Raw genomic sequence first — 22,484 nt, 5'->3', positions numbered from 1 at the left:
GGGAACTTTTACATATTATTAATTAAAATTTCAGTTATCTTAAATGCAAATCTCCTTTATTGCAATTCATTTTTATCGAGTGATTTTGAACGGGTATTTCCCAGTCACATTTTTTTAAAAATAACTTGCTTTAATGAAAACAAGCTTTCAATTAATCTCTGAGGGGTTTTTTATGTGCCTCTATAACGAATTGTATTCAAATTGTTTGAATTCATTACACAAGTCTCAGCCATTATAATTGAATTTATTCAGCTCAATTTGGTTTGTGATATTGATATTGTACATACGCAGCGTAGTACCGCAAATTAAAGAAGAAACATAGTATTCTGCTTATGTTACGTAAGCAATTTACACACTACATTCCAGCTCAAAGAAATTTGATTTATCCTCGTGTTGTTGATATGCTCTCAAATTGGCTGGCGAATTTATAAATCAATTTTCAATTGGCTTAAATAGATTGCCAACTATTTGTTGAACACATTTTATAGCTTGTTTACGGTTTTTGGAGCGGAAATTGATTGTGTATAATTTCCAGTTGAGCTAACCAGATGAGCGACCATTAAAACAAGAGCAACGACAACAAAAAAGTAAACAGAAAAACCAAAGCTGAAACTAAAGTGCAGAAAGTGCAGCCAAAAAACCAAAAGCGCGTGCTGGGGAATTTATTTTAGCCAACTTTGATTGCAAAAGCAACAGTAACAACTGAAACAATAACAAGTAAGACTGCTGCACTGGAGAATGCTTGACTAGAAGATACCCTCGTGTAACAATTTGTTTCACATGACATTCTAATTTTTCAAGGTCGATATTTATCGATGTGCGAACTATCGAAAATTAAAATTAAGCTTTTATCTGAATATTGAACTTCCAATATATATACCAGAGCGGGTCTAAGATGGCTTTCTTTTCAACTTAGATGATACCCTCCTTAACAATTCATAATGGTTACAGGGTGTAAGAAGAACAAAATCCATTGCATTAGGGTTTTGCAATGTGCCAAGTGGCAAAAACCGCCAGAGTAAATCCCCAAACCCCACCATGCACCCTTGAAGCACCCCAACATATGAAATTGAAAAGCTTTTACACTTGAAATCTAATTTAGTTGTCTGATTCCTTCTTGTTTTTTTGTTTTCCATTCGCAGATGTCACATCAGCAGCAGACACGTCGCCGTTTGGGCTCCGTTAGCGACTCGGCTCCGCCATCAGAGTCCAGCGAGGGCACCGCCTCCTCGGAGCAGCGGGATGAGCTCATCCTACACCAGGATTGGTCAGCACACTCCCAATCCTCGGCACAGCGGAGCAGCGCACATGGCACCACATCGCTGTACAATGCCTCGGACATTGATGCGGACACCATTAGCACAGACACGAGCAGCAACACGAATCTGACAGAGTATGAGCGTGGACAGGTGGAGAGTTTCTTTGCGGGCCTCGGCACCGAGATCTTTGTCAGTGGCGCTCTAGCTAATCTGTATGAGGGCACTGGCAATGATGGCGATTGGCGTCTGGTTTTCACAGGCATTCCAGTCATACTCCATGACAAGGGCAATTCCCGGGCGAGATCTATTCCGAGGCTCACCCTGGTGCTGGCGGAGCGCGGCTCGTGCTTTGCCTTGTGGTCGGATCGTGTCGATAATCTATCCAATTATCGCATTGCTGGACCCTCATTCCACACGATGTGCCTGTCCAGCAATCATCAGCAGATGATCGGTTTCAGTTTCGACTCGACGGATGCTGCCCGTGAGCTCTGGCAGCATGTGGAGCGGTTGGTCAGCGATCCGGAGAACATAGCCCTCTCAGCGCCCGGGCGCAAGCAGAAGAAACAGAAGCGAGTGAAGCCGGCACCATTGCCGCCCAAATCGCAAATCTCGCATCCATGCCAGTTCCATCATGTGACCAGCGTGGTCAAGGAGGACAGTGAGCGATACTACAGCATGCAGGCCTTTGGTCCCATCAATTCCCAGCAACAGCATCGTTGATCAGGGTCGGGCGCGTGGATCTGGAACACGAGCGCCCTATGGTGGCAGAATTAGCCAACCAACCAATTCCCATACACAAAATCAAAAGTCCAGTCCCCCCTAAGCTAACAAAATGAATATAAAATTAATAATATATATATGTAGTTCTAGTTCAACAGTTGAGCTTCTTTAACTCGAACCAAAGCAATTAGAGAAAAATTTAAAAAAAAAAATAATAATAATTGTGCATCGAGTTGAAGAAGTTGAAATGTATTTGTATCTAATATTTGTTAAAACGCCACTTAGGCCTAAGTTATGCATATGTGTGTTTACCGCACAGCTGTATGTGTGTTATCTGTGATACCACTTGGGCGTCTATATTCCTAGATTTATTGCAAAAATTAAAATAAAAAATCGTAAAAATACCATTAATATAAATATAAACGACAAAGTAGTGAGAATCAATAATTATAAGATAATTCGAACGATTATCAATAAGCGAGCGAGTTTTATAACGTTTTCTAATATCGTCAAAATACATGAAATTTATATAAATATATATTGATATATATATATATATATATATATACATATATGATATATGGTTTGTATCTATCAAATGTCTGTTAGTACTATTTTGCATTTGCTGCGTTCATACATCATTATAGGCCATCTTGTAAGACCACATTGTAACTAAGCTTGTTTCTTAACAAATTTTACTAACTGTTTTTGCATACATAGTACATACAAATATAATACATACATATATTACGCATATATATTACATATATTCTATGACTAATGCTATAAGGCATGCGGATCGTATGTAAATAGCTCTAAGCATTACATTCAACAAATCAAACTTATGTATTTCTTAATCGTCATTACTTGCATTAATTGCAAATGTCAAAAACAAATAAAGCTGAACAAAAAAAAAAAAACAAAATAATTGTCTTTTATCTTTTAGAGGCTGGGCTCATGAAAAGTAAAACAAAGCCAATCAAAGGAAAACTGCAAAATTGTTGTTAGTTTCTCAATAATCAATGCTAATTATGGGAGTTGTTTGCCACTGCAGATTCTTAGAGATCTATAAAATAAAAAATAATAAAATATAAAATAAAGCAATTAAATTGTAAGTGACTGCAAAGCATCTTTCAAAATGTGATTTACAACATAATTGGCTTTTTCTGCCTTGCAATGTGCGTCGATTTCAAAGCGAAATAAATTGAAGAAATGAAAATAAAGTGAAGATAATTTGTATTTGTTCGTTGCTGCTGCAGGTGAGTAGATCATGTTGCATGTTGCTTTGGTTACGTATTCATCTGTCTGTATAAATGTTTCTATTAAGAAATGTGTGTTAGCCAATTGGCTAACGAGTTGGAGAAGAGTTCGAAGGCATTTTTTTTAAAGAGTTGCAAATTGTTAAAAGTTAAAACTTTGTAATTTGAATAGTTTATCTGTTGAAGTTGGCTATAATTATTATATTTTTATGGTTTTCTTTGAACTTTTATCCGTTGTTTCCAAATCATTTCCCTTTAATTGTGCCAGCAATTACAAATTACAATTACAATTGACAGAGAGAGAAGGACAGAGAGTAAAAAGTGCCCCTATAATTATTCAAGTGCTATGAAAATCGTTGCAAGTGGCCTTTGCTGCTGGTGCTGCTGCTGTTGATTGAATGCCGCAAGTGCAATAAAAGTATTTAAATCATGTGACACTGCCACCGCCAAATGTAGCAGCTCCATTTGCTGATCGAGGAAGGGGGAGAGGTGCAGGGGTCATGTGGAATATGTACATAAGTGCCCGACCATTTATGCTAATTAAGACACATCGAATGGCACTCAGGAGCGACCTCAGCCAATGGGGGAATAGGAGTGCTGTGGGGAGTAGGGAAGAGGAATTGGATTGGTGGCTCGGTCAACCACAAGGCTATTATGGATGTGCTTGCATTTTATGGTCGTTTTATTGTTGTATGCTTTTGTGTATATTGTCATTTATTAATGCCATTATTCTGCACATTTATTACACATTTTTCGTGTTGCGACAAATTCAACCAATTTCAACATTTTTCACATTTCCCGTCAACGCAATTGAGTTATGTTGGTTCACGCCTGCAGCCAGACATTAAGTGTGAAGCAAGTATGACATTTTATATAAATTTGCATCTCATCAAGGTTAAGGCAGAATAATCGAAATTTAATGCATAATAGCTACAGTATACAAAGAGTGATTCCCAAATCTAGTCTCCTCCCCCAAAAAGGCCCGTTTCACTGGAAATTTATCGCTCAAACTCTTTTTTCTTTTTCCTTTTTTTTTTGGCTTCCCGATGATCTGAAAATTTGTACAATTTATTTGCATTTGCTACACTCAACATTACTGAGTGTGGCTCACTGTTGATGCCATATAATATGTCATTTCCATATATGTATATATGTATGTGTGGGTGTGCTGCCAACAAAGCCGCAAACATTTGGATAAATTTAGTAAAGTTGCTACAAAACTGCGGCTTAATTGTTGCAACTAACAATGTACGGAAGTTTGCTGGTATATTGCTTTGATGTGCGCTGTTTTACACTGAGAGAATAACTATAAAATGCACGAAAGTTGACCAATATAATTTATTTAATTCTACGTTGATCGAAATATTTTATATTTTAAGTTGGTAGAACTATTTGTTGCTCATAAAATTGTATATTTTAAAGTAGCAAGTTTCTCAAACGTTTATATACCGAAAATTAAAATGAATAATCCTGATTGATGACTTTAACAAATTATGTTCTTTAAAAAACAGATTGAAGTTATTGCAACTGTAGATTTACGCAACTATAGTGATTTTCTCTGAGTGTGATGCGTGGGGAATGTGTTGCTTTGTGCGTTTAACGTAAGTAAATCCGTGCGAAAGCATGTAATCAAATATCTGCGAGTAAAATGTCAAAGTTGCTGCTGTCCACACCCAGGCAGTCGCATGCCTTATCAACAACATCATCATCGTTACCATCATCACCGACATCGACATCATCAACAACATCTTTCAGCTTTTGACTTGAAATCAAAATGCAAGTCAGGCTCTGGCCCCCACACTCAGTTCTATTAATGATGATGTTTGGGTTTCTTTGGCGACTGCTGCTGCCGCTGCCTCTGCGCGTTTTGTTTGAAAAACCATTAAATCGGCAAAAGAAAAGCCAAGCTAAGAAAATGTGCCGCCTTCAAGGTAAGGCTTCGCTCTCTTTTTTTTACGACAGTTTTCCAACACGTGTTTTGGTACTGTCAACAATTTGACGTAACACACCGAAAGGCAACAAAAACACATCTGTAACCTTAGACATATGTCGACACATATTTGCACAGTCCTAGGACAACTTGAAATCGCAGTGGCACTTAACTGCAAATACCCCTGAAAGCGATTCCTATTTGAGACGGTTGAGAAATATTTTGTGTTCAAGATTTCTTTAACTTTTATTGCAAAGAGGTCGAAAAGCAATAATACTTAGCTGATAAATTGGTAGTTAACCATTTATTTACATAAACTGTACAACTATCAAAGCGAAACATAATTTACAGAGTATTCCAACTGGAAGAAATGTAAATGCGAAGGCGTTAAAAGCCTGCCCAAGAATTTTTCAAAAGACAAATTGAACGAAACATTTTTATGTATTTGTCTGTATGCACGCATATTTGTATGTATGGGTGTGTGTGTGTGTGTATTGTTTGTATGTATGTATGCTGGTACATTTCCATTTCTATAGCACATCCATTTGTCGGTGGACGTTGGCCTAGTTTGACTCAGTGCCACACCTCATCCACGACTGGCAGTTTTGACACGTTCGAAAGTGATTCAATGGCAACAGAAACTACAACCTGGATCTTGCCCCATTCAATACCGGACACCGGACAGGCAAAATTGCATTGCATTGCATTTGCATTTTAATACATGCTGAAATATGCAAGCCAGAATCAAGCCAACTCAAATTGAACGTGTCTTTGCTCTTATCTAAGCACATAGTATATAGATATATATGTATATATTGTATAAACAGATTGACAAGTTTTCGTACATGAAATGCCAATTACTCATTTTCCGTTTAGCAAATATTGCTTTTTCGGTCAGTGTCTACAACCAAATGAGCTATGCCGTTCAATTTACATTAGAAAAATGTTTGCTTAAGTTTAGTTTGCTTACCCCAAAAGATTTCAATTTCAACTCAAAATAGAAACACATACTTTAATTAACGCAAGATTATTGCTGTTTAAAGTTTGCGATTGCTGCTCTGATTTTGTGTATTTTTAGACGGATACACAGCCAAATGTAATTATCAAATCTAGATGTTCCAAGAACTCCATTTGAATCACTTATATATAAATATGAGGGTTTCAATAAAGCGTTAATTCTTAATCTTAAAATAAATTGCTTTTATATATAATATCTTTATATCTTTACATAAATAAATAAAAAGTTTGGTGTACCATTACTGATTTTTATTTAAATATGGAAATTTCCAAAAAACGAAATTTATTGTCCTTTACAGTATTTAATTTAAAAAAATAATTATTGTGAAATGAAATTAGTTAAATTATTATTTGCATATCTATAAAACCATGTGAAACCGAAAGTTCTTCATTTTGAAATAGTTACTTATAGAATTCATTCGAGACTAAGTGGGCAAAATTTAAGAGCACTTATAATTTACAAAAACAATTAAATCTTGGTAATCAAGAGCTTGCAATCAAATTTCACACAAGATTTGCCATGAGCTCATCGTCGTCTAGCAAGCAGCTATTTGCCCCAAAGACTTTTGCCGCACCTGAGTGACTTTAGCTCTAATGAGCGAATCTCCGCACAATTTATGTATGTGTGTGTGTGTGTGTGAGTGTGTGTATGAGTGAGTGTGTCAGTGTGTGAGATCATAAGTCGTAATGGGAAAAAAGGAGACGCAGATCAAAGAGCAAACCTGTTGGCAAGTTGGGAAGTGGGAAGGCAACGGGCAAAAGTTGGGAATGTTCTGCACATGTGTGTGTGTGAGTGTGTGTGTGTGTGTGCGAAGATCAGTAACCGAGCATATGTAGGCACATATGTGGCAAGCACATGAGACTTGGCCATGGGGCGACTGCAGCCCGAAAGCATGTTTTGGTTATGCTTATTTCTTTCATTTTTTTTTGGTTTTTTTTTTTTTTTTTTTTGCCAACATTCTTCTGCCGCGACTGCGTTCTGACTGAGTGCATCGAATCTGGCCGTGCCCCGCTTGCCCTTTGGCTGTCTGCCAGCCAGTCAAGCGGGTCGATCTGTGGAGTCAAGTTCATTGCACCGATGTCTGGCCGCTCATTCTGCGGACTCACGTGTAATTTGCACAATTTAAGCAAATGCTCCTCTCTCGCTTAACATGCAAAATAATGCATCTTGACTGGCAGCGACTGATATGACAGGGGAAACAACAAAAAAAAAAACAGCAAACTTGCTGCACTTTTGATTAATTGCAAATTTGCTGGCGCCGGTGGTAAAAACGTGTTGCGTGTTTCTGATTTGATTTATTTTCCCCATTTAACAGCTGTGAAAATGCGTTTCCCATATATATTAGTAGTAAGCATTTAAGGTGTGCGATTTCGCTGAACCCAGTAAATAAGGCGTTTCATAGCTGTCAGCCTTGTGGCGTGCGCGGTGAGGGCTGCACACTCTTAGCAAAGACATACACCACGAAATGACTTTGACTATTGATTTTGGAAATTGAAGATATTAAGGGGAAAACCCTTTTTTTTGTGTAGTCACCGTAAATCAAGCACTGTGAATTGGAGATATGAGAAAAACATTGTTTTGATTTAGTCACTGTAAATCAAGCTATTATATCTGAATGGAATTGTAGATCTTCTGGGCATAAAATACATTTATTATTTATTAAAGTAGGTTATCAAAAATGTGGAATATACATTTAAGGATCGAAAAACTGTCGGACTAACAATATTTGCTTTTAAAGTCGTAATCCTCGTCGCAACTGCCACCAGAATTATTGCCCAGCAACTGATCCTTGCAACCGTGATGCAATCGATGCACATCCGAATCAAAGCATTCGTCGTGGAGACGCTTATCGCGACTCTTGCTGCGCTGCCTGTGCTGCTGATGCTGCTGCTGCCGCCCATGGACGTGGCCATGCGAGTGCGAATGAGAGTGGGCGTGACTCTGATGATGATGCGTTGCATTTGGACTCAGATCACGCGGTGGGCGACAGTGGCTAGAGGGCGGCACAGGATCATCAAATCGCGGACATGGATGATCCCCAACTGGGGAGGCAGTCTCAAAGCGCTTCGAGAGCAGCGTGAACTCCTGGTGGGCTGAGCACAGTGCCTGCAAACGATGCAGCAAATCCGTTTCGGGCAGATCCCTCAAGTGCAGAGTGCGAGCAACCGAAGTGCGGAAGGATTGCAAATGTGAGAGCCTTTGGTTTGCATCCGAAAGCTGTGCACTGAGGCGACTCACATCGTCACGCAAGGACTGAGAGAGGAGAAGAGAAGATATAGATAAAGGATTAGCAAAGATATGGACATATGGAAGATACTCTGATCCTTTGGATACTTTATCAGACCATTTTTCGTCTACTCACATTGATTAAGGCCTCGTCGCGACAGCGTCGATTTTGATTGGACTCGCAGGAGGACTTCAACCGCTCCTTCATTGCATTCAGCTGGGAGAGCAGTCGGGTTTTCTCATCCTCCAGATCACAGATCTGTGTGGTCAACTCATCGATTTTGCGTGCCCGCTCCAACGATGTGATCTTGTACTCAACGGCCTCCGCCAGCTGGGCCTTGACCTCAGCGATTTGGGAGCGTGCATCGGCAAGCTGTGCGCTCAACTTGTCCACCTGTTTGGCGGCCTTTTTGGCTCGACAAACAGCCTCATCACGCTCCCCCTGCAACATGCACTTGCCCCTTGCCCCATCCTCAATGATGGCCAGCTTGCGACGCAGCAGCTCCAAATGCAAATCCCGACGCTGCACTTGCTCCCGTAAAACGCGAACGCGACGCTGCAAATTGTAAACGCTGCTGCTCTCCTTCAGGGGTATATCGTGGCAGGATCTTTCGCGACGCAGCTTGCCCTGACCACCATGATGCCCCGAATGATGCTGATGATGATGATGATGATCGCAGCAGCTTCCCTTGTCCATAACAACAGCCACCTCATGCTCACAATGCGACGCCAGGCGCTCGGCACGCTCCAACAGACTCTCCGCCATGAGATTTGTATCGGTGCCCAGAGCCGGTGGTGCCGAGCACTCGCTCCAGTTGAGTGCACCTGCCAGTCGCTGCAGGAACTCCGACAGACCCATATGTTCCTTGCGCAGTGTATGTATTTCAGCGTGGCATTTCTCCAGTCTCTCCGACAGCTCACATTTCTGTGCTTCGCCCGAACGCAGGCGGCATTCCGTCGATTCGTGTGCCTCCTTCAGTTTCTCGTGCTCGTTGCTCAGCTGATCACGCAGTGAATGCATTTGCTGCAAGAGCGAAAAAGTGATAATGATTTTAGTTGGTCAAGCTTGCACTCAGAAACCCCGTAGTATGTTACTTCTCCCTCATAAGTTTCTTATTATTATCTTCGTTCAAAAACTCACCGCTTGCATTGCCTGATTTTCGCCGAGGAGCTCTCGCAGCTTGTCCTTGATCAGAGTCTCGCAGGGCTCGGGCACATTGAGCAGATGGCTGAGTGTGCGCAGGAACTGCAGACGATCCGACTGAATGCGATCCAGATTGTTTTGAAGACGATGACAACGCGACTCAAATCCACGCAGCTCCTCCTTCAGTTTCTCGCCATTGATTTCCGATTCGGTTAGACGATCCCGTTGCAACTGCAAATCCCGTTCGTATTGTCGGCAACGCCCCTCCAGCTCATGATTGTGATTGCCTGCACCGTCGAGCTGGGCACTCAGACGCTGCTTCTCAATGTTCGCCAGCGACTTGAGATTGAGTAGCTCGTTCTCACAGGAGCTGAGCGTATCGCAGGTGGAGGTGACCTTGGCCTTGGCACGCTGCAACTCAATCATCACCTCCTCGGTACGGGAGACAACACACTCTGGCGTCGCATGATTATTCGGATTGCTCTCGCACACATCCATCCCCAAGCAGACGCTCAAGCGGCGCAGCAGATCGTGCAGCTGGCCCTTGGCTTGCTCCTTCTGGGCCTCCTCAGTGGCGGCATGCGACTCCAAATGCTGAATTTTGCACAACAGCTCCTTGTTGCGCTCATCCGAGCAACGCTTTTCCCGCTGCACGGTGTGTATCGTGTTGTCGCAACGCGCCTGCACCGACTGCTCCCGATTCTCTGCCGTTTGGAGGCGACTCTGCAGCGACGCAATCAACGCCGTCTGGCGTGCTGCCTGTGCTCGCAAATTCTCCACATCCGATTCGCGACCACACAATGCGCCGCGGGTTTCAGCTAGCTGAAGCAGTTAGAGATACATATAAGTAGATAAATTATAGATTAAAATGGCAAAGTCTACCAAAGCTCACCTCGCTGGTTAGACGCTCCTTTTTGTAGGTCAACGCAGCCAATTCACTGCGCAACGTTGTCGTCACATCGATGCCGTGATGATGCTCTGTAACTGTAATCCCTGTGTTGCCACATGAGTTGTCGAGCTGTAAACAGAAGCAACAACTAAATAAAGCAAGGTGTCCAACCGGTAGAGATTCCGGAATGGATCTAAAATAATAGCTATATTCTCGTACCAGCTTGAACAAGGGCAAATATATATTGTCTAGAGTAATTATTTTATATTATGCTAACAATTTTGTAAAGAATCTTAAATGTGTTAAATGCAAAAAGGAAGAACTTAAATTATAAATTTGATTTTATTGTCATATTGATTGAATTATTGTCCTAAATATTCTGAAATCATTAGCAGAGATCAAGCTGAAATTTCCATTCAAAGATCTAATCAGCCCAACAATGCTGACTCCAATTAGCTAATTATTATCATAGCGTACCAAATGATGATGATGTGGCGATAGACCACCACTGAGTCCCAGATGATGGTGATGTAGATGATTATCACTGGGCATTATTAAGCACAAATGAATTTCTCTTCTTCAATAAAAGTAATCCAACCGAACTGCTCAGCAAAACCGCTCGAAGCCAACTGAAGCCTGGGGCGTGGACAGGTCTCGTGCTGCAAGCGATGGGGCATTGACAACACCCTAACAACTGGGAATTTACCTCAACATAACATCACACAAGCCACACAACTCTATACACACTCTATATACCCGCAATGGGCTCCTGATTTATGCTCGAGTTTAGAGTTTGGGGGGTTTATTTTTGTTTTATGTGGACGGTGGGTTGGCAGGGCGGCGACATAAGTGAAAACGAGCTCAATGGCATTGTGAAAAGGGGCTGATGGAAGGGTTCTGTGGGGGAAGAGCTCTATTAGGTAGTTTACACATTCCAAGTTTTTCTCAGTTTGTTTTCTGTTATTTGGGTCATTCACATGGCAAAATGCAATTGAAACGAACGCACGCAAGGAATGATATGGAGAACTCCCTTCGATATACAGGTGCAAATAGAGGCCTCCTCATGCACAGTGTGAAATGGGTCTAGAGCTCCATAGGCCACAATATTGTTTAGTTTTACTTTTTCTTTTTTTTGTTGCATTCTTCTACCGGAAGCGGAAAATGAGGTGTGCAAGTTTTGCTTAGGCTTGCAAGTTGTAAAACCTGAACTGTAAATTGACTAATTAACGCACAGCCATTGGAAACTTCAAAAGCTACACTCGGAAAAAAATATGATCTCGAATTTAGAAAAACCGGAAATTAAAGTAACCAAAGCTCAGCACTTTCATCAAGCGATTTGGACAAGCAATAACTTTAAGATAGTTGTTTGCACTCTTTAACAATAGATTGAAATTTGAAAAGAGGCCTTTTTGCCAAAAACCTTGTTGAATGTTTTTTTAGGTCCAAACTTTCCACTGCCTTAACTTTGTCTAAGCTAAACTGTTGTTGAAAATCAATACAATTTTCACAAGTTTGACTTTGCTTTACACCATATATTCCTGAATATATATATGTGTCTGATATTAGTCTGTTTAATACACTTAATACAGCTTTGCTTCAATTGCCAAAAATTTCAGTATAACACTTTTAAATACTCTCCAAACCCCTATTGACTTTTAACCACTGTGCATGTACATTTTATGCAAATCGCATTTAACCATCAATAGTTGCCCCAGCACAAAGAACATAAAACAAAAACAACAACTTTGGAGCCCTAACAACCGCATAAATTTCACACCAACAACAAACAACTAAACGAATAAAAAGGAAAAACGTTTTCCAAAAAGTTTTGCTCGCTGATAAGCAACACTGCGAAAATATGCATACAGTGTTCAATTTGCCAAAGGAAAGCATTTCAAAAATCCAGGCACACAACACACATAAATATATCTGATGGTTTTAATAGTCTCTTATGGTATATGTAATTTGAAATATGGCAATTTGTCACACGATTTGAGTGCAGCTCGCCAAAAAACACTAATTTTAGACAAACACGTTAAAGGTGGGACAGGGCTGGGCAGGCAGGTTATAATATCCAGTCGAGACTTACCATAACATTGGAGCGTGCAGCGATTGTTGCTGGTACCGGTGACATTGGCAATGAGGACGGCAACGATGTCGACAACGATGCCTTTCCACATAGGAGCTCAAAGACATGCCAATCCTCGGGCGAATTGCCATTTGTGTTGGGCCGCAGATTCGCTGGCATAACTCGAAAATATTTCCACTTATTAGCTCCGATTTGGGGCTGTGAAAAATGTCTACTACAGATTCGCGCTATTTGCCAAGCATAAATACCTGGCAACAGCCTGGCAACATGGCTAAACATGCTAAAAGCTAAGCGACTACCAGTTGCCAGGCGCATAAATAACGATACATAAAACTCAAATTGGGGCCCCTAAACACGTGGGCGTTACTAGGGAATAAATCGACTCGATTTATTTCTCCATTCTCCGTTCAAGTTGAAGCGCAACACTTAATATGCTATTATTTCCAAATTGTTCCATTACAAATCCAATTTCATAGCAACAGTCGGAATTTACTGATCGATGACGAGATACCCTCTTGGCTAGCGGCTACACAATGTTTGTTATACTTTTCTATGGGTACAGGGTATAAGCACGTCCAGCTGCAATTATATTTATGCCGTCTGGCTTTGACAAATGCATTTGGTAAATGTTTGTACATACAAAGTTGTTGTGAATTGTTTGGCTTAGCAATGACTTTGATTTTGATTCAGTCAGCCAGTGGGCAATTTTGGATAATGGGGGGTTGGAGGTTTATGAATTTCTTGTTTATTTGTATGTTTTATGGGTTTGTTTTGGTTGCCAACACACAGTTGATTAGTTCGCGACTTCAAATTTAATTTTCTTCTTTTTGCCTTGGCCCGTTGTTCCCTTCTTCTTCATCGATGACTTACGCCTATCGGTCTTTATCTTAAGAAACGACAAAATATAAGTTCGCAAATCAGCTGATTAAATGGTTGAAACTCACTGAGGACATTCTTGATCGTAATTTTTCACGTTCCTCTGCGGCAATCAGTTCATTGACCTCCTCCACTCTCGCTTTGAACATCTCGACTTGTTCCTTAAAGAATTTCAAATCATCCTTAGCCTTAGTCCAATGATTTCGAGTTATATTACACTCCAGTTCGGCTTTCTCAAGATCCGCATCGAGCTGATCCTGCCATATGGCTATCGATGCCCTATAATTGTCTATCTGATATTGATATACGAAGTCGACGAAAGCAAATGTGGCTTCATCGTTTTTGACTTTCAGCTTTAGCTCTTCGATCTCGTTCTGAAATGTGCTCTCCTTGGCCTCCAACCACATTAGATGCTGCTCCCCGGCACAGCGCATCCATTTGATACGATATCGCGTCTCAATGTGCATGATAGCTGAAGTAAAGTGAAACCACTTCAATTATGAATCACATACAAACATGCTCATAGCTCACCTTCAGCCTTATCGTTATCGGCCAACATTCTGGCACCGCTATCAGAGCTGTTTCGCATGATATCCACATACTTATTTAGCGCCAACTCCTGGTGAGCGTTACGCAGATGATCTAGTTCCGATACCCACGTTGAGTTATACTCATAGTTCGATTCGCTAAATGACAAGAGGAAAACACAGTAAAGTGAAACAGATGAAACTAAACAGTTGAAACTAAATACTCACTCTAGCAATACAAGGGCACTCTTGCACAGATCGTTACCTTTGGAAAAGTCCAGTTTGATTGCAGCGAGCAGTCGTTTAATTTCCTTGATATCTGTGCAGAATTTCGAACAGTCCAGATCGTCTCGGGTTCTCTCAATGGGCAGCACCTCCAGATAGAGTTGATTGACCTTCTGACGTCGCTGAAAATGTTCTAGCGACCAGTAAAATAGCTTGTGAGGTATTTCCTCACTTTCACCCGGCCATATGTGCATGATGGTGTCGATTTGCTTTCTCAGCCGTACCGAGAGAAACTCGATGGCTGACTTCTGAAACTGATCCAATACCTTTTTGTATAGCATCTGTTTCTCCTCCCATGTCAGCGATGGTCGGAAAACGATAGCGTCCTCAAGGACGACCTTTCGTTGTGTCTTCAACATTTTCATTATGGCCATTCCCTCGGCTGTTACACCCGATTCCATTTGAAACGTCTCTCTCCGGGTGGATACATCATACATCACTTCGCTGACAAGCTCGTAGGGCTTCAGTATGATCTTGAGGAATTCATCGCGACAAATGGATGGATCCTCCTGCTGTGGCAATGGAAATGCTATGGATCTATTGCCATCCGGATCGATTACGATATTCGGCTCTGTCTCAGATTCCGTTTCCAAGGTAAGATATTCTTCGTCCATTTTGTATAATTTTTATACCTTTGATTTTTTGTGTTTTTAGTATAATTTATGTGAAACTTGTGTTTTGTGCTTATGGGGTTTAATTCAATTATAAAACATGTGAGAAATCAAATTTGATGTCCCTAGCTTATAAAGTCTCTGAGATCAAGAATATATATTTGTATATACTTACTTATATGCGCAACAGATGACATTTAGCATAACAGCAGGACGATAAGTTCGCAATCGATAGGAGCAAAGACAGTTGTAAATTATCGAACAATCGCTTGTCACCTTAATCGATAACCATTTCTGACATCAATTAAATTTGCATTTGAAATTGGAATTTTACAAAAGATAATTGTGAAGAATTCTTTTAATAAGCAGCATGAAAGTGACTCCAAAGCAATTACAACTTGGTGCTTCTGCAGCTGAAGATGCACCCCAGCCTCTGCCCCAGAAGAAAGTAGAGATCAAAGTGAAAGCAGAGCCCAAAGAGAAAAGAGTGCCCAACGCAGAAAAAGAGCTCGAAGACGAGGCAGCGTCCAATGAGGAAGCAAAGCTCAAGCTGGAAGTCGACCATGATTTCATGTCCACATTTATGAGTTTCAAGGTGCGAGCAGAGCAAAAGGCTACCACCTGCTTTAGTGCAACATCATCGGCAGCATCATCAGCTGCCTCATCGACAACAGCATCAGCCGATGACCAATCGCCTGGTTCACGTCGCTCCAAAGCCAAACGATTGCTGTCCAAAAAAACCGTGGACATTGCTGAGGCATCCCCATCCTCGTCCCGGCCGGACAGCGTGATGCCTTGGTTTGAGCGCCGCTTGGATCAGTCCCAGCACGGCAATGAAAGATCTCTGTATTCCATGAGTCGCGACTGGGTCTCTAACCTGCCGCTCAATGCAAGCGCTTCTACCAAGAAGAACAGCAACTCCAACGGAGACTCCTCCATTCCCATGGTCATGCCAGAGCATGAGGATGATGCCGAAAAGGTTCTCGCCCAACAGCGCAGCGGCGAACTGAAAGTGTTGAAGCACATGCCCAAGGCACGTGAAACGGATATGTTGCCCATTCCGATTCCGCTGCCAGTCACTCAGAACTGGGACCTAGAAGGAGCCAGCAAGCAGCAGCTGCTGGCCGACAATATGAAACGTTGGAAGCGTGTGCGCAACCACTGGCAGAAGCATAACCAGGAATACGAGCATGCCCGCTACGAGACAATTGATCAGATACTTAAAATAATTATTAAAAAATAACTTGAAGTTTCACCTGAAGAAATGCTCAACTTGATATAAGAAATTGGAATCCAGGATTGATGATCAATATTAAGACAAAACTGTTTCGGTAAACGGGGAAATTATCAACCAAATTAAACAAATTCGATATGCATATGGTTTATAAGAAGTCAGGAAATTGCTCGGATTTTGATACTGATTAAGCATATTTATACTCACACACATTTGCACAACTTCATTATACATAATTTTGAATTCGTTGATTTTATAATAAAAATGAACATTGATTAACCTTTAATGTTTGTTGTCATTTAATTTGCCTACAAAGTAATATCTGACTTAGATTTGACCGTTAACCGGCTATATATATTGATATATGATAAAATAAATGTTATTCCTTCTTATTCTTGGGACTGACCACTGGTTTAACATCGAGTTTGGGAGCTTCTTGACCACCGCTTAAAGTAAATGGCCTATGTACATATGGAAGGCCTGTGCAGACCGGACAGCTGAGGAGTTTGTTTTCGATTTAGATATAACTATAAAAAATTTTGATATGTGGTTAGATACTTACGCATCATCGCTCACCAAATGTAGAACTGGAGGCGTATAGACTTTATACATGCACAGGAGTCGGTGAGCGACAAACAGAACCGGAATAAGCAGCAAGGCGCTAAGCAGGACACCCAGCCAGAAGGCGTTCTGTAATTGGTTGGGTAGTAGTTACTCATTGGAGCTGAGATGTTTTAGTATCTTGTTTACTCAAAGTAAAACACGCTAATAACATGCACTTTAAATTGAAAGTGGCTTTGTTTCACTTTAAGCACTTAAAATAGTAACTTTATATCTTAAGCCGACTAATCATGCTTGATTTAAGAAATATTTAGACTGTTCTTAAAAATGCAACTGTGTTACAGATTGAACATTCGAACTGAACTAATCTCTTATTGTTTCTTTTGTTTTTTGGTTTGAGCGGAAAATGAATTGCTCTACTTACAATGGGATCGATCAGATGTCGACAGAGGAAATCACCACCGCCTCGATACTTATCGGCCAAAGGATTGCAGCGACCAACTCTCAGTTTGCTCTCAGTAACCACCATGTTTAAATAGAGGTCCATCTGACCGATAAGCGAATCGGTTACATTTTTACCAGCCGTATCTAGAAACTCCACGCCATTTTCTCTTATGTACTGCTGTGAAGTTTGAATGGTTGTAATCATTGGGTGAATGGTTTCATTGAAGTTGTGGCTGTTATCCAATATTAGTGAATCGATTTCGCGTAATTTGTCTTGAATTCGATCAACCAATGTGATAAATTCTCTTTCAATAGGTGCATATGCCAAGAGGTCTTGTTTCGAAAATATTAAGCCAGACACTCCCCCCCACATTCTTTTTGGCTTGCCATTGTACTTGCCATACATAATATTGAGGCCGGTTATATACTGACTATTCGCTGTGTTTTGTAAATCGGGTACAGCAACTTGCTTGCACATAATATTCGTATATAGGTTACTGTGATACGGAAATAATGGCTCCAGTACTTGATTAAGTCTAGTCACATCTTCGTTATTTATAAACGAAATTTTGGACAGATCATCTTTAAAACCGCGCCAACTCAATTCATCGTCGTCGTCGTATTCTTTCAAAATATGGATGCCCTTCACATCATCCACATTATATATGTTATTTCTTTTGAGCATTTCAAAAATGGTTTCATTTTCAAGGCAGTCACGCATATTGATTCTCGTCCAGGCGCTATCCGATTGACAGGCACCCAGATACGTGACCAAGCCAACCATCAAGTAGAACACTCCAACGAGCGTTATAAACGAGAATGCGCAAAATATTAATAAGATGGCCCTGCAAGGTATATTTTCAAGGTGAGGGCGAAGAATGTCAGCGAAATGAACTTACGCTAACAGAGCATTGTACCCAACATTGTTCTTACGCACACACATACCCCACACTATCGCCGTAATCAATAAGATAATTATCTGAAACGATAAGGTAACATTTACAAAAAATTCCAATAACTAATCAATAAGATGGTAAAGCAGTCGACATCAAAACAAAATTTACCAATCATATCTGAAATATTTACAAGTCGATGGATCTACTTACCGCTAGTAGAAGTAAGCAGACAATAATATTGATAAGCTGCCAATTGGAGCCGAACATATTATGAATTTCATCAAATGATTTTGAAGCATTGCGTGATCTCATATAAATTTCATTAATCGCCTTATTGATATGTTTGCGTATGTGTTCCTCTTCAATCTTGATCCGAAAAGTGCCTTTCATGAGCTTATCCCTCAGCGGTGGTATCATCGGAGCCATTATCTGCCTAAGTTGTTCGCCAATTGCCGAGAATTGCTGTATGCCCATTTGGGGTATGTTGTACAAATTTTCTTCAAATGCCTTTTCCATAGTTTCCGAAAAGACTGTGGAGTTGGGTAACTGCAAGAATACTCTATTAATTAATCGAATTAATTGATAATTGAGAATGTTGTACTCTTAAAAATTGTCAACAAAGATTCAAAATTTCAGAACATAAGAATATTTTGGGATAACATCATTATGACTGTGGTCATATTAAATCATACTCCAAGTTCTTATCTCAATTCTATGAGACATAAGTTCTTCAATACAAAAACTTGCATTGAGTATTTTGTGATTAACTCAAAATTGCTGGGAGATTGTCAACAATACTTTTATATTAGTGTATGTGTTTCACATACCAAATCTAAGTGCAAGCACTTTGAAGTATCCCACGACAGAAGGCCAGATTTTTTGAGAGCTGCTACACAATCTTCCATACCACATAAGACTGTATAATATCGAATCATATTTCGCTTGTAGCCACGGATGCCTAGTTTCAAAGGTGAACAGTATCATTTCGAGTATGTTTTCTTTATCGGGCTAATGACCATAATTTACCATCGCGCAGCGTGGCGCCAATGAATCGCAATCTTTCCTGCAGCTTTTCCACTAGTTTCATTTTTATACTAGCCTGCTTCATGTTGTACAAGATTCTTTCCAATTCGGCTAACTTACTGCTACCAGAAACATCAGCAAGATCCAACAATAAATATTTATGTGCCTCTGACGAATAAATCAACGTAAGGACAGTTTTTTCAAACAAGAAAGGAAAAAGAAAGATTTCCTCACCAGAAGCTTGTTCAAGTACATGATCCTTCATCTCATCATAGTTGATGACAAGCAAATGGTTGATGTGTCTCGAAACATCCTGCAGATAGGCGCAAGATTCCTCGCCAGAGCGCTCCAGCCTGGTGGTTATATCGGACATTCCTCGATTAATCTGCTTATTGGCCAGAAATGCAATGAGTAAGCCAATCCTATGGGTATTAACATTAAGTATACATCATCTCATATGCATATATATATATATATATATATATATCACTCACAATAATCCAAGGGTTAGGAATATCAGCAAAATACTGCAGAATAGCCGACGTCTAGAATCTGTTTTCTCGGCACACGGATGACAACGGCCTCGACAACGACAGCAGCAGAAGCAACAATAACAGAGCCTGTTCATGAATCATTACATAAGTCAATACTTAAGCAATTACAACAGTTTTTTTACTTACGCAATGAACGGATTGATAATTATAAGTGCGAGTAGTGGGAGGAGCACGATTATAAACAATTTATTTTCGTCTAGCAAATCCAACCATTCATTCTTTACAGTCTTCTTGCCTAGGACTATGTTGCTGCCGTTCACAACCGATAAATAGCCTGAAGCGAGCAGAGGTTTTTGGATGGGTATTCCATCATTAATAATTATAACAATAACAATAACACCTACCTTTACCGATTGGGCTATCGTTAAAGAGATTATCAAATACAATGCGTACCAATTCGTATGCTGGTCCAAGACCCATGGTGCTGTAACTGATAGGATCACTACCGTTGTAGTTCGACACATACTCGCTGTATAGGGGCTTGAAATCGTGCCCATGTTCGAGATACTCATTTTCAAAACCATCTCCATTGATGTCCAAATTCAAATTGAAATCTGTAGCGCTAACTGGCCCTGTTACCAGAGTGAATAATACGATGGGAGTGCAGGTCAAAAAGTAGCCCAACCATTTTACAGATTGCGTCATAAAGTTCAGTTAGCTGGATATCTGTGTACGGCTATTAAAAACAAATAAAATCAAATACAACAAACAAAAATGCGTGTTAGTTTATCATAAAATTGAGAGAAATGTCGTGGGATGATCAAGATTTCAATACATTGACAAGTTAATCAAAAAACATTTGGGATCTTTAGAGATACCGTTCTGCTTCTCACATGCAGGCCAGTCTAAAATAACTTTATTATGTAAAGTCCACAGCCCTGATTGCAAATGGGAGTTTAACGTACATGGAACTTCGAATAATAATATTAACAAAAAAGGATACATTCTTGATATATCTCAAACCCCAATCCCTTTTCCACAAACTTCAATAGTGCATACATATAACAACAGTTTTCCGAACACAAATTGTTAGTTGTCGGTAAATGTTTTAGGTATGACTAAGCGTGAACTATTAAGTTCTTTTAGCGTCGCCTGTCTTATTATTGTAGGTTTTCGGTTCAAAGCGAAAATTTGTCTTTTTCAAAACGACATTCTTCGTTTCTTGCAGTTGGCCACACTGGACAGCAACCCGGATGCAGTCCCAACACAACAAGCAGCAGTCAAAACTGAGCAAACTTCAGTAACAGAAGGGATATCAAAATCGGTATTAAATGTATTACAGCAACGCCACCAACTTTATCCACAGCAACAACAAGTGTCAAATTTGAAACCCATACAAATAAAGGAGGAAAGTAAGGAAACGAAAATCGATAAAAAGCGGGCAGAGCTGAATGAGAAAAACAAAGCAGTAGCTATCAGTCTATCCCCACCGATTCACTTCAGGGCAAGGCACTTTAGAAATGACTTGCGATTACAAACGGTACCAAATTACATCCCAGAGTACGTATATGTTTATATATTTCTATATACACTCAAAGAAAACCGCAGTTAGAAATTGCAAAGGAGTTAGAACTCCCGCAGTCTTCGTATTCCATGTGGACTTAAGAACTTGAGATCTTTAAGAAATTTAGTACACAATTGAAGAATAATAGTACTTCAGACTGAATACCAACCATATTGTAGATTTAAATAGATAAATTAAGGAAATTTGATATTTTCTTCTCCCTCTTAACATTTATCATTTGAGAAAGCTACTTAAAATATTATCAAATATTTAAACAATTTGTGGTCAAAGCTTGTCCTCTAGATAAATTCCACATCTAAAGATTTTTCGAATTTTATTAATTGATTTTATATTTACATATTAATAGCAAGACGAATTTGGAAACGGTGTGCGTTGGTCGCTCGACAGTATACAATATTCCCCGAGTGATTAGATATCTTAAACCAGAAATCATTGGCAATACAAAGCGGCTGACAGTGCCAAATTTTATCAGTAGTCGCAATATTTATATGGATCTAAGACAAGAGCTCTACAACAGAGGCAGATCCGAAGAGTGCCACGTGAAGAAGAATATTCAATGGCGGGACTATTTGGAATGTGCTCTAAGGCGTAATCAACGAATGGAATACCTTATTCCGAAATATCCATTGCACCAGGTACACTATTTTGACCAGACGGCCCTCGTGCCCGAATACTGATGTGAAACCGTAAATAATTTGGAATCTCAACAATTAGCAAATGAATAAGTAAAAATCCTGTATACATTGCATCCCCTTTACAAATATAATATACATATATATATATTAATAAATAAATATAAATATAGCAATAAAATATATAAATATACCGTAAAGAAAATAACTGCGAATATCAGCAATAATAGGAAAATAAATAAAAATCCCGCATAGATAAAAGGCATTCTCGAATTGCAGCCACATAAATATTTTGATTAATAACTATACAAGTAAATATATATAGACATATGCATATACACTGGAGAAAGAATCCTATGAGGCACAACCACGTTCCTCATTTCTGTTATCCCATTTGGCGCAATTCTCCTCTTTTGCCAGGGCTATAAATAAAATTCCCTTACCGCCTTTGTTTTAGCCAGAGCAAAGGGCCTGCGACCCGGTTTTCGAAATGGCTGAATTGGCTGACTTGTTGGCTGCCTGGTTCACTGGCGGAGTCGACAGTTGTTGCCTGCTTGCTGCATTTTGCTGCTGGCCTGTTGCAGTTTCTAATCGAATCGAAACCTTCTGCCCAAGCGATGCCTACGGGCGCTTAGTCGGAGCGCCCTTTGTTAGCTAAAATATCATGGATCCCATTTTAGATATGCCAGGGACTAAAGTAATTATTATCATCTGTATGTGCGTGTGTGTGTGTGTGCCACAACATGCAACACACAACGTGCAACATGATTATTTGTGACGCT

At 40.1% G+C, this 22,484-nt stretch overlaps 6 protein-coding genes across 9 annotated transcripts in view; 3 read left to right on the top strand and 3 right to left on the bottom strand.

Moving 5' to 3' along the window:
- The window catches only part of LOC6562255, a 49,617-nt gene extending 47,426 nt beyond the window's left edge, over window positions 1–2,191 (top strand). For both annotated transcript variants that reach the window (XM_032736223.2, XM_001988498.3), the window contains one exon: window positions 1,143–2,191. In XM_032736223.2, the coding sequence (XP_032592114.1) occupies window positions 1,143–1,979 (837 nt within the window). In that variant the 3' untranslated portion in view covers window positions 1,980–2,191. The remainder of the gene's footprint in view (window positions 1–1,142) is intronic.
- A 5,634-nt stretch (window positions 2,192–7,825) lies between these two features.
- On the bottom strand, window positions 7,826–12,809 carry LOC6562256 (coiled-coil domain-containing protein 170). The gene is made up of 5 exons (XM_032736517.1): window positions 12,535–12,809; window positions 10,449–10,574; window positions 9,554–10,378; window positions 8,549–9,436; window positions 7,826–8,439 (listed from the first exon to the last, which is right to left on the bottom strand). The coding sequence occupies exons 1-5, from the start codon at window positions 12,691–12,693 to the stop codon at window positions 7,903–7,905; spliced, it is 2,535 nt and encodes an 844-aa protein (XP_032592408.1). The 5' UTR covers window positions 12,694–12,809; the 3' UTR covers window positions 7,826–7,902.
- A 191-nt stretch (window positions 12,810–13,000) lies between these two features.
- LOC6562257 lies at window positions 13,001–14,881 on the bottom strand. Of its 3 annotated transcripts, XR_004365126.2 has the most exons (5): window positions 14,166–14,878; window positions 13,942–14,096; window positions 13,479–13,882; window positions 13,175–13,420; window positions 13,001–13,113 (listed from the first exon to the last, which is right to left on the bottom strand). XR_004365126.2 is itself a non-coding variant. In XM_001988500.3 (4 exons), the coding sequence occupies exons 1-4, from the start codon at window positions 14,834–14,836 to the stop codon at window positions 13,328–13,330; spliced, it is 1,323 nt and encodes a 440-aa protein (XP_001988536.2). In that variant the 5' UTR covers window positions 14,837–14,878; the 3' UTR covers window positions 13,092–13,327. The 3 variants fall into 3 exon arrangements, 2 of the variants coding, with proteins under 2 accessions (XP_001988536.2, XP_032592410.1); XM_001988500.3 differs by having other exon boundaries at window positions 13,092–13,420; XM_032736519.2 differs by lacking the exons at window positions 13,001–13,113; window positions 13,175–13,420; window positions 13,479–13,882 and having other exon boundaries at window positions 13,981–14,096; window positions 14,203–14,881.
- A 322-nt stretch (window positions 14,882–15,203) lies between these two features.
- LOC6562060 (protein lin-37 homolog) lies at window positions 15,204–16,076 on the top strand. Its single transcript, XM_001988501.1, has one exon. It carries the CDS (start codon window positions 15,204–15,206, stop codon window positions 16,074–16,076), a length of 873 nt encoding a protein of 290 aa, XP_001988537.1.
- Window positions 16,077–16,353: 277 nt separating this feature from the next.
- On the bottom strand, window positions 16,354–20,218 carry LOC116806308 (prominin-like protein). The gene is made up of 11 exons (XM_043214614.1): window positions 19,890–20,218; window positions 19,672–19,819; window positions 19,486–19,611; window positions 19,226–19,413; window positions 18,995–19,159; window positions 18,796–18,926; window positions 18,179–18,514; window positions 17,972–18,051; window positions 17,053–17,917; window positions 16,630–16,757; window positions 16,354–16,564 (listed from the first exon to the last, which is right to left on the bottom strand). Exons 1-11 carry the CDS (start codon window positions 20,188–20,190, stop codon window positions 16,447–16,449), a joined length of 2,586 nt encoding a protein of 861 aa, XP_043070549.1. The 5' UTR covers window positions 20,191–20,218; the 3' UTR covers window positions 16,354–16,446.
- Window positions 20,219–20,565: 347 nt separating this feature from the next.
- LOC116805288 lies at window positions 20,566–21,868 on the top strand. The gene is made up of 3 exons (XM_032736350.2): window positions 20,566–20,650; window positions 20,714–21,045; window positions 21,417–21,868. The coding sequence occupies exons 1-3, from the start codon at window positions 20,600–20,602 to the stop codon at window positions 21,745–21,747; spliced, it is 714 nt and encodes a 237-aa protein (XP_032592241.2). The 5' UTR covers window positions 20,566–20,599; the 3' UTR covers window positions 21,748–21,868.
- Window positions 21,869–22,484: the final 616 nt, after the last annotated feature.

The sequence above is a fragment of the Drosophila grimshawi genome, unplaced genomic scaffold (genome assembly GCF_018153295.1).
Source record: "Drosophila grimshawi isolate 15287-2541.00 unplaced genomic scaffold, ASM1815329v1 contig_1377, whole genome shotgun sequence".
Taxonomy (NCBI): Eukaryota; Metazoa; Arthropoda; class Insecta; order Diptera; family Drosophilidae; genus Drosophila; species Drosophila grimshawi.
The sequence above is the reverse complement of the archived record's forward strand: the minus strand, read 5'-3'. Positions and strand labels throughout refer to the sequence as shown.

Excerpts from the sequence above, each read along its gene's own strand:
- LOC116806308 (XM_043214614.1), bottom strand. The coding sequence starts at position 20,190 with ATGACGCAATCTGTAAAATGGTTGGGCTACTTTTTGACCTGCACTCCC. Across the intron at positions 18,052-18,178 it reads TCTGCTTACTTCTACTAGCG|ATAATTATCTTATTGATTAC; the intron begins GTAAGTAGATCC and ends TTATCGTTTCAG. Across the intron at positions 16,565-16,629 it reads CATTTGGTGAGCGATGATGC|CTGTCCGGTCTGCACAGGCC; the intron begins GTAAGTATCTAA and ends CAAACTCCTCAG.
- LOC6562257 (XM_001988500.3), bottom strand. The coding sequence starts at position 14,836 with ATGGACGAAGAATATCTTACCTTGGAAACGGAATCTGAGACAGAGCCG. Across the intron at positions 13,883-13,941 it reads CGATAACGATAAGGCTGAAG|CTATCATGCACATTGAGACG; the intron begins GTGAGCTATGAG and ends ACTTTACTTCAG. Across the intron at positions 13,421-13,478 it reads TACGATCAAGAATGTCCTCA|ATAAAGACCGATAGGCGTAA; the intron begins GTGAGTTTCAAC and ends TCGTTTCTTAAG.
- LOC6562256 (XM_032736517.1), bottom strand. The coding sequence starts at position 12,693 with ATGCCAGCGAATCTGCGGCCCAACACAAATGGCAATTCGCCCGAGGAT. Across the intron at positions 10,575-12,534 it reads CTGCACGCTCCAATGTTATG|CTCGACAACTCATGTGGCAA; the intron begins GTAAGTCTCGAC and ends TTCTGTTTACAG. Across the intron at positions 9,437-9,553 it reads AAAATCAGGCAATGCAAGCG|CAAATGCATTCACTGCGTGA; the intron begins GTGAGTTTTTGA and ends TCGCTCTTGCAG.
- LOC6562060 (XM_001988501.1), top strand. The coding sequence starts at position 15,204 with ATGAAAGTGACTCCAAAGCAATTACAACTTGGTGCTTCTGCAGCTGAA.
- LOC116805288 (XM_032736350.2), top strand. The coding sequence starts at position 20,600 with ATGACTAAGCGTGAACTATTAAGTTCTTTTAGCGTCGCCTGTCTTATT. Across the intron at positions 20,651-20,713 it reads GCGTCGCCTGTCTTATTATT|TTGGCCACACTGGACAGCAA; the intron begins GTAGGTTTTCGG and ends CGTTTCTTGCAG. Across the intron at positions 21,046-21,416 it reads GTACCAAATTACATCCCAGA|CAAGACGAATTTGGAAACGG; the intron begins GTACGTATATGT and ends ACATATTAATAG.